Source organism: Octopus sinensis, linkage group LG23, assembly GCF_006345805.1.
Source record: "Octopus sinensis linkage group LG23, ASM634580v1, whole genome shotgun sequence".
Taxonomy (NCBI): Eukaryota; Metazoa; Mollusca; class Cephalopoda; order Octopoda; family Octopodidae; genus Octopus; species Octopus sinensis.
In genome coordinates, this window is record NC_043019.1 from 32,340,565 (window position 1) to 32,356,051 (window position 15,487).

The 15,487-nt window shown below is 37.0% G+C and overlaps 1 protein-coding gene across 8 annotated transcripts in view; it reads left to right on the forward strand.

Annotated features, from left to right (window-relative positions):
• LOC115223373 (eyes absent homolog 1) overlaps positions 1-15,487 on the forward strand; it is a 441,365-nt gene that overhangs the window by 382,943 nt on the left and 42,935 nt on the right. For 4 of the 8 annotated variants that reach the window (XM_036512562.1, XM_029793869.2, XM_036512563.1 and 1 more), the window contains 2 exons: positions 8,635-8,703; positions 13,052-13,206. In XM_036512562.1, coding sequence (XP_036368455.1) covers positions 8,635-8,703; positions 13,052-13,206 — 224 coding nt within the window. The remainder of the gene's footprint in view (positions 1-8,634; positions 8,704-13,051; positions 13,207-15,487) is intronic. The other 4 variants (XM_036512564.1, XM_036512566.1, XM_036512567.1 and 1 more) reach the window with 3 other exon arrangements.

The window sequence follows — 15,487 nt, forward strand, 5'->3', positions numbered from 1 at the left end:
GTGTGTGTGTTTAATGTTTCACTTCTATGTTCTTCTCCGCCACCTCCTCCTCTATGTCCACATTTGTATACATTGTAAGTTTGTTGTTGTTATTGTTGTTGTATTTTGCCCTGACATTTTAGTTTATTTTAATTATCTTTATTTTATTTTGGGGTTTTTTCCATTTTTTTCTTTTTTATACTTGCTGTTATTATTATTATTATTATTATTATTATTATTATTATTATTATTATTATTATTCTTGATGGCAACTGCTTCAGTTTCTGTTTGCTGGTTATGTGTGTGTGTTGTGTGTGTGTGTGTGTGTGTGTGTGTTGTTGTAGCTGAACGTGTGTGTGTGTCTGTTGCTTCTGTTGTTTATTCTAGGCACGCACTTACTTTTTAAAGTGTATGTAAAATGAAGAAATTAAAAGGAAAATATAAAATTAAGATAAAAAAAAAATTGTTCAAAATAGAATAGCTTTAACATTTTGCAAGGAAGAAAAATATTACTGCATTTATGTGAGGTTAAGACTCTCTATATATATAATATATATATATATATATATATATATACGTACATATATTATATATATATATATATATATATATATATATATATGTACTCACACATACATGCATTTATACACTGCACACATATGCACATGCACATATAGACACACACGCACACACATATATATACATATACGCACATACATATATATATATATGTAACCAATGTTTTTTTTGTGTTTTCTTGTTTGGATTAACTATATATATATATATGTATAAATATAGATGTATACATAGATACACACACATATACACTTATACAGATACGCACATACATATATATATATCGTGCTAGCGCGGAAAACGGATGTTGAACGATGATGATGTATACATAGATACATGCACATATACACATATACATATACACACATACATATATATATAGATGTATATATAGATACACACACAAATATACATGTATATGTATCAAAGCATAAAGAATGAAGCCGAATTATCAATTATTGATAATGCATCTTTATTCTTTGTGTTTTTCTTCTTCTAATCTACTCAGTAATTGGTACACCAAATTTAATTGGTGTTCTACCTCGGATTTACAAATTGTACATGTTACAAGAAAAGAATAACACACATGGATTGCCCTTAGCAATTCAGTTAGCCGGATTTGATTTCTACAGAGTGCTTAAAGAGCTATGTGCCTATATTTATGTAATTCCAATTTTCCTCCATTTTATGTGTATACATATATATATACGTGTGTGTGTATAAAAGAAAAAGAAAATGGAGATTGGGAAGTTAATATTCATATATATATATATATATGTGTGTGTGTGTGTGTTGTTTGTTCCTTCTTGAGCCATGCCTGCTCATTAGAGCCGGTTTCCTTGGCATATATTTTCCCACCTGGATGGGACGCCAGTCCGTCGCAGGTGAGCTGCAAGATGCAGGAGGAAAGAGTGAGAGAAAGTTGTGGCGAAAGAGTCAGCAGAAGTTTGCCATTACCTTCTGCCGGAACTTAGGCTTTTCGCTGCGTGGATCATAGATGTTTCACTCATAAACACACACATTGCCCAGTCTGAGATTTGAACCCGTGATCGCTTGACTGCGAATCCACAGCTCTAACCACTAGGCCATGTGCCTCTCTCTCTCTCTCTCTCTCTCTCTCTCTCTATATATATATATATATATATATATATACACCACACACACATTTCTGCATGCATTTGGATAGGTAGAAAGCTTTCTCTGCTTTTATATCCCTATATTGGCGACAACTGTTGTGCTGATATACCAGATTTCTCGTTGTTATAAGCGATGGATATGAATTCTGTATGAGTATGTTATGTCTCCAGAGAATGTTGTTCTGTTAGAGTTGTGCTGTTGACTTGAAGGTGTTCAACATAGGTTGTGGCCATGGTCAACTAGTCATACCTCCAAATTTCTTGCCATGTGCCTGTATTAAAAAACAATTAGGCGCAGGAGTGGCTGTGTGGTAAGTAGCTTGCTAACCAACCACATGGTTCCGGGTTCAGTCCCACTGCGTGGCATCTTGGGCAAGTGTCTTCTGCTATAGCCCCGGGCCGACTAATGCCTTGTGAGTGGATTTGGTAGACGGAAACTGAAAGAAGCCTGTCGTATATATGTCACAAACACCTTCAGGTAGATGGCCCTGCTCGATCTGTAGAAAAGGTGTAGGTAGAAGCTATGGACACATAAGAGATGCAGCAATGTCAAAGGAAGGCTAACTAGGAAGATGGTTTTTGTATGTGGCAGATGCTCAGGAACAATAAACACTGAAAATGCTCTGAGACCAACTTCCGTCACTTTCCAGGGAGAAAAACTAGAAATAGTTGATAGTTTCCGTTACCTAGGTGACCAAGTCAGCAGCGGGGGCGGGTGTGCTGAAAGTGTAACTGCTAGAGTAAGAATAGCTTGGGCAAAGTTCAGAGAGCTCTTACCTCTGCTGGTGACAAAAGGCCTCTCGCACAGAGTGAAAGGCAGACTGTATGATGCGTGTGTACGAACAGCCATGCTACATGGCAGTGAAACATGGGCCGTGACTGCTGAGGATATGCGTAAGCTCGCTAGAAATGAAGCCAGTATGCTCTGATGGATGTGTAATGCCGGTACTCACACTCGGCAGAGTGTAAGTACCTTGAGAGAAAAGCTGGACCTAAGAAGCATCAGTTGTGGTGTGCAAGAGAGACGTTTGCGCTGGTATGGTCATGTGGCGAGAATGGATGAAGATAGTTGTGTGAAAAAGTGCCACACCCTAGCGGTGAGGGAACCTGTGGAAGAGGCAGACCCAGGAAAACCTGGGACGAGGTGGTGAAGCACGACCTTCGAACTTTAGGTCTCACTGAGGAAATGACTAGAGACCGAGACCTCTGGAAGTGTGCTGTGCGCGAGAAGACCCGGCAGGACAAGTGAGTCCATAACCCGTGGCCTTCTACATGGGATGGAGCCAGCCTACGTATGCATACCTTCCCTTTGGGACACGAAACTCTACTTGTGAAGACGTGATGAGGCAAGTGAGGATCAGAATCGAAATCGATCAATGGAAATTGCGGATGTGCTACCAGTGCCGGTGGCATGTCAAAACTCTGCTTGTGAAGACCCGTTGAGGCAAGTGACGATCAGAATCGAAATCGATCAATGGAAATTGCAGATGTGTTACCAGTGCCGGTGGCATGTAAGAGAACTTTCCGTTTCGCGACCGTTGCCAGCACCACCCCGTTTCGTGTCCGTTGCCAGCCTCGCCTGGCCCTCGTGCCGGTGGCACATAAAAAGCACCATCCGTTCGTGGCCGTTTGCCAGCTCTGTCTGGCACCAGTGCGGGTGGCACGTAAAAAGCACCCACTACACTCACGGAGTGGTTGGCGTTAGGAAGGGCATCCAGCCGTAGAAACACTGCCAGATTTGACTGGGCCTGATGAAGCCTTCTGGCTTCACAGACCCCAGTAGAACCGTCCAACCCATGCTAGCATGGAAAACGGACGCTAAACAATGATGATGATGATGATGATGATATATATATATATGTGTGTGTGTTTGTGTGTCTGTGTTTGTCCCTCTAGCATTGCTAGACAACCGATGCTGGTGTGTTTACGTCCCCGTCACTTAGCGGTTCGGCAAAAGAGACCGATAGAATAAGTACTGGGCTTACAAAGAATAAGTCCTGAGGTTGATTTGCTCGACTAAAGGCGGTGCTCCAGCATGGCCGCAGTCAAATGACTGAAACAAGTAAAAGAGTAAAAAGAGTAAAGAGAATTACTATTATTAATAGTAGTAAGAGGAGGAGTAAGGCAGTGAGCTGGCAGAAGCATTAGCATGCTGGACAAAATGCTTAGCGGCATTTCATCTGTCTGTATATTCTGAGTTCAAATTCCACTGAAGTCGGACTTTGCCTTTTATCCTTTCAGGTTCAAGAAAATATGTACCAGCTGAGCCTTGGGGTCATTGTAATTGAGTAGCCCTCTCCCCTCAAATTTCAGGCCTTGTGCCTATAGCTGAAAGGAATTTTATTCTTAAGGGGAGTAAGGCAATGAGATAGTAAAATTGTTAGCATGCTGGACAAAAATGTGTAGCAACAATTTGGAGATCAAATACTACCCGAGTCAGCTTTATACAGAATCAGTGAATTAAAAGGACCAGTTAGAATGAACCCTAGTATACATTTTATGTTTCTATTTATAATTTTTATTATACCTAGGCATCTAGTTATTGATCCTGTTCTCATTTTCATGTCAGCATGAAAATATTACATGTATAAGAACATTCTTTCTCACACACGCACACACATCTGCTCCACATGTGAACAGCCATGCAATATAAATCCACAAATCAGAAACACATGGTATTCACAATTGCCGTCTTTGCCTTGCCAAGAAACTGCATATACTCCAACTGACTGCTGTATTCATCAATAGGAAAAACCAATCTATCCTGTAGTTACCACCAAAGTAGCTCTCTGTAAACGAATTTCAAAATATTAGTCTCTGTAACCTGGAAATACCATTCTAGGTCTAGACAGCCCACACACAGTTGCAAGGTATATCATTCCTGTTGCTCCAGTGTACTTATTTCACATTCAGCGTACTACCATTAGGTTATGTCGACACCATCCAGCCACGCTTAACAGCCAGACTGCTATGTAACCTGACACAATCACACTGGTCTATCTCTCCATGTAGTAAATGTTTCTTTGAAATATCAACCCTCTATGGGAACACTGACTACCTGACACCAATATTGTGTCTGCTCTACCACGTAGAGCATAAAAACGAAAGAATTGCTACCACTGACTAGCTGAATTTTCCATATGACCTAGACTGACCTGAAGCTATTTCTAAATTTCTTTTAAATTCTCTCTGTTCTGACTGTTTAAATGTGACTATGTTTTGCACAGGGCTGTGGAGTCGAGACAAAAAACTTCGACTCTGAGTCCAGCTATCCATTAATTGTTTCTGACCCCACGACTCTGACTCCACAGCCCTGGTTCTGCAGCTGTGAAACATTAAGTAATGTGAGGCTAAGTCAAACTCTTATTAGATACTTACAACTCCAACTAAATCCACTCACTGCTACTCGCCTTCGTTCACCTACTTGTATATTCACACACACACATATTCAAATGCATGTTTACATGTGTGTATATGTGTATATATATATATATATATATATATATATAGAGAGAGAGAGGGAGAGTTTACGAAAAAAACAAAAGACGAAGACAGGTGGTGTACAAAATAAACAGATGTATTAGTATAATGCTCAGGAATAGAAAAAGTCTTATATATATATACACACACATATATACAGGAGTGGTGTTATGTGGCAAGAAGTGTGTTTCAAAAGCATATAGTTCTGGGTTCAGTCCCATTGTGGTACTTTGGAGAATTGTCTTCTGCAATATCCCAGGCCAACCAAAGCTTTGTAAGATATGGTTGACAGAAACTGAAAGAAACCCATTGTGTGTGTGTGTAACAAAACAAATTTGGAAAACCTTTTTGCTATTTATTTGCCATTACACACATTTCATTTGCCAATAGGAATTACAGGGTTTTACATGTTCGATAGATATGTAAGAAATTTCATGTGGGATTTATCCTATTTACATTATACACACATACACTCTCTCTCTCTCATATGTTTGTATCTCTTTATCTTAACATTGCATGGTGATTGTAAACGAGTGTCACTGTCATACAAGCAGTGTCATTCGTTTCCAGTATTCTCCAAAAACATGTCTGGTCATGGAGAGGGTTAGCAACAGGAAGAGCGTCCAGCCTCAGAAAATCTGCCTTTGTAAATTTTGACTGACCTTTTGCAAGCATAGACAAGTGGACTTTAAAATAATTATGGCAATAACAATATATATATATATACATATACATATATATACGTGTATTCACACTCAGGCATATGTATATATACACATTTGTATGAATATAAGAACTGATATTTTAGTCACAAAATATAGTGGTCCTCAGTTTATCTTTTAGATTTTTACATTTATTTGATATCATAATGCAGCATTCGATATTACTTCAATATTATTTGTTGTTATTGGTGTATGTGTGTAATGTTACTGTGCTGTTTATTGTCTACCAATTACTCTTTTTGCGATACTTGCTTGATATCACGCTATACTACTCGATAATATTTTGATATGGTTCTTCATGACTATAAGATACCCCCCCACCTCTTGATTTGTGTGTTTCATCGTTGTGCAATGTGGCTTTGATATTGTTTTCTCATTGCTGTGATATTAAGTATTGTCTATTACTTTGATATTGTTGTGAAATACTACTTCCAACATTGTTGTTTGTTTTCTTGCTGTGATATCTGTTCAATATTGTTTCTATTATTGTAAGATATTACTTTGATCTTCTTGTCGTATATTACTTCCAATGTTGTTGTATTTTTTTTCCACTGTTGTGATATACATGTCTTTGATATGATTTCCATTATTGTGAGATATCACTTTGATATTGTTGTGGTGCATTACTTCCAATGTTGTTTTATTACATTGCTGTGATGTGTATATCTCTTTGATATTGTTTTCCTTACTGTGAGATATCACTTTGATATTGTTATGGTATATTACTTCCAATGTTGTTTTATTACATTGTTGTGATGTGTATATCTCTTTGATATTGTTTTCGTTATTGTGAAATATTACTTTAATGTTGTTACTCATTGCTGTGATTTTTAACCTCCACTGTTCATTTTCCATTGCTGTGCAATATCACTTTAATATTCTTTTCCTTTGCTGTGCAATATGACTCCAACACTTTAACTTTATTACAATAGGTTATATCACTGTTGATCTTTCTTTGCTGTGTGATATCACTCTCAATATTTTTTCATTTTGAACTTGATTTTTTTTCTTTCTATTTTTGATACTGTTTCTCCATTGTACACACAAGTGACTTTGACAATTTCCTATTCTCTTACATGTTACCATTACTATCTTGCTTCTCATTGGTTGCTTTTTCTCATTCTTAACGAGATACTGTTTATGATATATCATTTTATCATTTCTTGCTTTCACCTTATCCTTTGTTGCCATTTATTTCGTATAAGAATTGTTTCCGTTCTCTTATATTCATGTCTGCATGGGTTGGATAGGTTTGGTTTATTTGTACATATAAAATTTAGTACATTTTTTTGCATATTGCTTGGACAAGGCTTTTTACAGTTGGCTGGCTGCATACCAGTAAACCAGACTCAAGATATAGCCTTTGTTTCAAGAGTACATTGTAGTAGCAGTGTTGAGGTTTGATTTAAACTATAAATACCCTTTCCATCCACCCACCCTGCTGCTTCATCATAGTAATTATAGGAACTGTTTTGTCAGTCTGGCAGACAGTACAGAGGCTGATTAAAGCCTCGTTTGTTGCTCAATTAGGTACCCATGCTATGGTTGTATTAACTCGTTTAGCATTTCAGATTACTTTGTCAAATGTTATGCTTATTTAACCACAGAATTTCGAATTAATTATCCATTGATTCACAGCTTTCGCATTACAATGATGTGATTGTTTATTTTTAGAATGACATTGTAGGGTAGGTGTGAGAGCCCAGACCTGGCTAGTTTGAATTATAAAACAGAATATTTCAGCCGGATATGGCCAGTTTAAAACCCTTTAGCATTCAAAGCATTCTGTCATAAGTAACGCTTATTTAACCACGGAGTTTTGAATTAGCCATGCATTAATCCATAGCTTTGGCATTATAACGATGTGAGTGTTTACTTTTAGAATTACATTGTAGGGTAGGTGTGAGAGGCAGGATCTGGTCAACGTCAGTGCTAATGGGTTAAACATATAACATTCAAATTATCAAATGTAATGTTTATTTACATTGTTCAGAATTAATCATGCGTTAATTCATAACTTTGACATTTCAGTGATGTGATTGCTTATTTGCAGCATGACATTGTAGGGTAGATCTGAAAGGCCAGATCCAACTGGTTGAATATAAAACAGAATATTTAGACCTGATACGGCCAGTTTAAATTCATATTTTATTCTCTGTCAAATGTAGTTATTTATTTACATTCTTTTGAATTACTTATGCATTATCTCATAGCTTTGAGATTTCAATGATGTGGTTGTTTATTTATTAGAATGGCATTGTAGGATAGGTGTAAGAGGCAGGAGGTGGCTAATTTGAACATAAAACAGGTAGAATATTTGGGCATGATATAGCCATATAAAACTGTAGAGTGTTAAGGCTTGAACTAAGGGTGTTGATCCTTTTGTATTAATTACAGGCAAGAGAACCAAAGTCATGTAACCACCCTCATTAGCTTACAGGTGTTTCTGCTATAAGATGCATTGCACTCATAGCTAAGTGCTTGTGCAATGCTCTATAGCTTCTTCAGAGCCATTGGTTAGCAGGCAAGCACATTTTTGGGGGGTTTTTTGTTTTTCACCACACAACCTATATTCTTCCACTGCTATTTATTATCCATTGTCCCTGAGACTGAGACATTGTGTGATTTGTTCCGATTTCCCTCCATTGTTTCTTGGATCTTGTTCTTCCTCGTTATAACATTTCAAACTGCATCTAACCGGTACTGTTGTTGTTATTGTTGTTTGTTTGTTGTTGTTTCAGGTGAAAATTCCCAAAACACATTTACAAGTCCTTCACCTCCTTTAAAAACAGAAGCAAACGGCAATACTCGTAAGTTCTATTTGTAGTCGTCGTTGTTGTTGTTGATGTTTTTGTCATCATGATTGTTGTTGTTTTAGTGTTTAACCCTAGGTAAAATACCTGCTTCAAACAGACCTATGATCAAAACATATCTCAGCCATCCTTCCTTTCCCTTGGGACATAATGCATCTAGAACTATCAAGATTACCTTTCATTTCCTGTTCTTCTTTTAAGACAATAATAGTAAAATATATTTTGAAGGAGATTTTGCTACTTCATTTCACGTTGCTCCAGTCCACTCAGCTGGCAAAAATGAGTAGTACCTGTATTTCAAAGAACCAGCCTTTCATACTCTCTGTCACGTTGAATCTCCCTAAGAACTATGTTAAGGGTACACATGTCTGTGGAGTGCTCAGCCACTTGCACATTAATTTCACGAGCAAGCTGTTCTGTTGATCGTATCAGCTGGGACCCTCGTTGTCATAACCCATGCAGTGCTCTTTTATATATATATACACACACACATACATACATTGAATTTTCATGGAAAAAGTCAGCATAGCCTAAACATTCAAACCTTGTCTCTATCTTCAGACTGAATCTTTGGTACCCTAAAGTTGTCCTGGTGTATATAAGTTAAGCCACGTGTTGTGTCTGTAAGGTTTTGGTCTGAAAATATTTGACTTGTATTCTGGAAAATATGGTATTTTTCCTGTGTGCAAAGGTGGCATGCAGAAGGAATGTATGAATGCGTGTGCTGAAACGTTAGGTTATGATGTGTGATTCCTCTCTTGCCTGTTTTTACCATAATGTAGAATTAAAATGTCTCACCTGACCCTGTGCCTGGTTACTAAAATACTGGAAAACAGAGTTACATGGTCCTAATGATTGCTTCCTAAAATACAAAGAAATAGTGTCACTGACTCTCAGAACCTAGTAACTGAAATTCAAGATAAAGCAGTAAAACCAGATCCCTTGTGTGAATACATATATATATGCGTGTGTATGTGATATATGAGTGTATATGTATATATATAGGCACAGGAGTGGCTGTGTGGTAAGTAGCTTGCTAACCAACCACATGGTTCCGGGTTCAGTCCCACTGCGTGGCATCTTGGGCAAGTGTCTTCTGCTATAGCCCCGGGCCGACCAATGCCTTGTGAGTGGATTTGGTAGACAGAAACTGAAAGAAGCCTGTCGTATATATGTATGCGTTTGTGTTTCTGTGTTTGTCCCCCTAGCATTGCTTGACAACTGATGCTGGTGTGTTTATGTCCCCGTTACTTAGCGGTTCGGCAAAAGAGACCGATAGAATAAGTACTGGGCTTACAAAGAATAAATCCCGGGGTTAATTTGCTCGACTAAAGGCGGTGCTCCAGCATGGCTGCAGTCAAATGACTGAAACAAGTAAAAGAGTATATATATATATAAATGTAAATGATATATATGTGTTCATGATATGTAAGTATATATATAAGTGTAAATATATTAAGTACGTGTGTACTTACATATTAAGTGCATGGAAATTATATATATTAAGTACTTATATCAGGTCATTAAAACTGAAATTTTCAATTTTCATATGCCCCAAGTTTGACAGTCGTTAACTCTAAAGTTTTATTCCGAAAATTCTTTTGTTTTGCAACATTGAAGAGTTACATCATTAATTTTCGAAATGCAATTCATGGTGTCTGGTTATATTTTGAGTTTTATCTTGTAAATCAATTTTTGTGAACCCAAGGATATAGATAAGAAATTTGTGTTGTTTACAAATATGCATTCTGTCGTGGAACCAGTGTAATCCCAGACAGCTCAGAACAGCTCACAATGAGGTGTTTGGTGAAGATATGGCAAATGAGCGCACTGTACGTCGATGGCTTGAGAAGTTCCGCCGGTCTGGTGACTTCACTCTTGAAAATCAGCCCCGTGGTAGACCTGATACCAAGGTGGATAATGATGAGCTGGAAACTGTTGTGGTAGCAGATACATCTCAAACTATGTGTGAGTTAGCAGCGAGGTTTGATGTTTCGATTCAAACTGTATTGGACTAGCTGAAACAAATTAGCAAGGTAAAGAAGTTGGACAAGTGGGTACCACACAAACTGAATAAGCATCAAATGACACGTCATCTTGAAACTTGTTGTTCATTGCAGTCAGCATAAAAGCCATTTTTGCATCATATTGTTACATGTAATGGAAAATGGATTCCCTTCAACAATAGCAAGTATTCTGCATGGTGGTTGGATAGGAAGTGCTCAAACAGAATCCAAATAAAAATGTTCACCAAAGGAAGCTAATGGTGTCTGTTTGGTGGTCCAGCGCTGGTGTCATCCACTACAGCATCATGAGACCTGGTAAGTCAATTAACATCGGATGTATACATCAACCAATTGGATGAAATGATGAGTGAACTTGCAATTAAACAATTGAGATTGGTCAATAGAGAGACAGGCCAATTCTCTTGCAAGACAATACTGAACCATACGTTGCACAAAGAACTCTATTCAAGTTACAGGAACTGAACTTGGAAGTACTCTGTCATCCACCATATTCACAAGACCTTGCACCAGCTGACTATCACATTTTCCAGGCGTTAGACAACTTTTTGCTAAGAAAAATCTTCAAACCTGAAGAAGATGCAAAATCAAACCTTTCGTAATTTCATCACCTCTTACTCTCCAGAATTCTTCGCTGGAAACATAAATAAGCTACTGAGAAAATGGCAAAATTTTGTTGATAATTTAGTTGCATACTTTAATCAACTGCATTGCTTTCTGTTGAAATAAAATAAAATAAAATAAAATTTCAAAGTCAGACATTTCATTCTTAATGACCTGATATACATACATTATATATGTATATATATATATAAATGTGCATGCATGTACAGGAATAAATGTATATATTGTGTATTTTATGTGTAGAAAGAGATGTACAATTGCTACTTTTTAGTCTAAAGTTCCATGAAGTTTCTCATAGTCCTGTCTGCTTCCACTTCAGTTATTTAGCTACTACCATACTTTGTTGTATTGCGGGTTATGACATAGAGAGTAAATGTAACAGTATTTATGATATATATATATGTATATATTATATGTAGGAGCAAGAGTGACTGTGTGGTAAGTAGCTTGCTTACCAACCACATCGTTCCGGGTTCAGTCCTACTGCATGGCACCTTGGGCAAATGTCTTCTACTATAGACTCAGGCCGACCAAAGCCTTGTGAATGGATTTGGTAGATGGAAACTGAAAGAAGCCCGTCGTATATATGTATGTGTTTGTGTGTCTGTGTTTGTCCCCACAACATTGTTTGACAATCGATGCTGGTGTGTTTACGTCCCCGTAACTTAGCGGTTCGGCAAAAAAGAGACCAATAGAATAAGTACTAGGCTTAAAAAGAATAAGTCCTGGGGTCGATTTGCTCGACTAAAAGCAGTGCTCCAGCATGGCCACAGTCAAATGACTGAAAAGAGTAAAGAGTATATGTATACAAGGGCTCGGGTGTGGATGTGCTGTTAAGAAGTTTGTTTCCTAACCACTTGGTTTTGGGTTCAGTCCCACTGTAGGACACTTTTGACAAAATGTCTTCTACTATAGCCCCTGGCCAACCAAAGCCTTGTGCATGGATTTGGTAGACAGGAACTGAAAGAAGGCCATCATATGTTTCTCTCTCTCTCTCTCTCTCTATATATATATATATATATATATATATACATATATATATATTTCCTCTCATCACTCTCTATCAAAGAGCATAGGCTCAAAACATTAAAGACTTTTCCATTTTTCCTAAGCATCAAATACACCTGCTTGTTGTTCCCTCATATGTGTCTCTAGCTTTTGTTTTCTATACATATACATATATTTATATTGTGTGTGTGTGTGTGTATATATATATATGCATATGTATTTACGTGTGTTTATGTTATGTATTTATATATGTGTGTGTGTCTCTTTAAATATCTATGTTGTATAGATCACTATATATATATATATATATATATATATATATATATATATATATATATATATAGTTGTGACTGAAAATTTGGAACATAGGTTTGAAAATTTGAAAAATTTTGTATTGAATACCCAAATATATACATTATATATATTTGAATCAAATTGTGCTTGGGCAAAACAGTTTTAATTTTTTAAAAAATGTTCCAGACTTTTGCCCATGACTATATATATATATATATGGATATTCATATATATACATATTCAGATATATATATATCATTAAATCATTTTTCATGCATCATAGCAGTCCTTTATCTTTGCCTTCCAATTCTCTCATTTGCCCACCGTTTTCCATTTCTTGTCCCCTCTATCCTGTGTCTTAGTTCTTTTCATTTATTGATGTTTTATTTCGACAGGGCGACCCAGACCACCTCGAGGTGGTCGTCGACAAAATAACCCTTCTCCTGGACCAGAATCTGATTTAGAGAGGGTCTTCGTATGGGATTTGGACGAAACCATTATCATTTTCCACTCTCTTCTCACAAGTACATATGCACAAAGATATGGAAAGGTAGGTCTTCCATTGATTTATTGCTCACATATGTATGTCCATGAATACATGTATGTATGCATGTGTGCATATTTGCATTTTATATTCGTTTTTTTTTATTTTTGAAGGATTTTACATATTTCTTTCTGTAACATTTTGAGTATATTTGGAACAATTTGACGTGTTTGAAATGAAAACTTTGTCCATGGGTAGGATGGTTTCACAAGAATCAGCCAGGCAGAAGCCTGCACCAGATTTCTGTGACTGTTTTGGCGGGTGTTAGGATGCCAGAGTGGACCGGTAAAATAAGTACTGGAGTCGATTCATTTGACTAGAAGAAATAGGAAATTCAACACGGTGCCCCAGCATGGCCATAGTCTAATGACTGAAACTAGTAAAAGATAAAGTTATATTCATCTCTCGTACCTCCTAACTTAGTGTTTTTATGCCTACATTTGCACACACACATACACACATGCATATATATTTACAGATATACATATATACATATTTCTATATATATATGTATATACACACACACATATATATATATATAGATTTATTTTTACAACACAACTACTTTACCTCGACCGGTCCAGCTCTCTTTGATATTATACCAAAATACATCAAAACAGAAACAGATCCCATAATCCAATAAATTTAAAAAGTTCTCTGGACAAATTTTTCCGAAAAAATCCCAGACTCACATTCTACACCCAGATATGTTTCCAACGATAATAACCCTTTGCTAGAGTGGGCCATGGTGTCCCATATATGACTTAGGTGTGAATCACAATCTAAAAGACTTCACCAGGTGGTGCCATTAAGTTAGACATGGCCTGGCCTATACTGGCCGAAACCTAAGTTATATAAGAAATATGTATACACACATACATATAAGACGGATGACTTGTATGTGGACATCCATTATGCTAGAAGAAGATCCACTATGGTCTTACCATGGTAAGACCATAGATAGTTGGTCTTCTTCTAGCATAATGAATGTCCACTTACAGGTCAACCCCTCTTATATGTCATCATCATCATCGTTTAACGTCCGTTCTCCATGCTAGCATGGGTTGGACGGTTCGACTGGGGATCTGGGAAGCCAGAAGGCTGCACCAGGCTCCAGTCTGATCTGGCAGTGTTTCTACAGCTGGATGCCCTTCCTAACACCAGTATGCCCTTCCTAACGCCAGGATGCCCTTCCTAACGCCAATATATGTATGTAATATTATTTTTTCTGAAACTTCAGATTTTTCAATATGCTAGACCACTGGTTTTAAACTGATATTAATCAAATTAATATTCAATTTTTCACCCTTATTATTTTAAATTTATATATACACACATATATGTATACATACATATACATTTATATGTATGTTAGTCCTGTATGTATGTGTGTAAACTCAGTCTTCAAGAGCTATAATGTTGAAGTAACTGATAACTAAACCAGCTCTCTCTGAGTGCTGATTGTTGGAACACTTAGGCCTTAGGTGTAACTTTGAAGTGTCAGCTCACTCACATGCACACTCCTGCCACAAGTATGTATTTAACATTGGAATTTTTTTTTATCTTTACGCACACACACACACACATATATTGTTTGTGATAATGCATAAATTAACTTGTGTATGTATAAGACACATACACAATTAAACCCTTGTGATGGGTGGTCATCATTTCCTTGAAACAAGTTCTTGAAATTATTCAGTTGGGAATTCCATAGGAAAGAAAAAGAAAGAATATATCTTTTATCATTTCCCGGTTTCAAGCATTGGACTGCAGCCATGCTGGGGAACTGCCTTGAAATCATTGCTTAAGTCATCGGACTGCAGCCAGGCTGGAGCATTACCTTGATGGACTTAGGTTTACAAATTATTGCCAGTACTTATTTGAATGCGACCATGCTGGAGCACCACCTTTAGTCGAACAAATCAACCCCAGGACTTATTCTTTGTGAGCCTAGTACTTATTCTATTGGTTCCTCTTTGCCAAACTGCTAATTTATGGGGACCTAAACACACCTACTTCAGTTGTCAAGTGATGGTGGTGGGAGGGACAAACACAAATATCAAATACATACATACATATATATATATATATATATATATGTAATGCCTGTATTCCTGAGTTTTGCATCATTAAAATTTAAAATTTACATCAAAGAGTAAAGGTGTACAAGCATACTCATATTTTTTTTTTCTACACATTATAAAGATCATAAAAGTTTCCAGCCTTGGTATAGTCATGAATGACCATGGGATGGCACCTAGAAAGTTCCCCTCCAAGGCGCAAG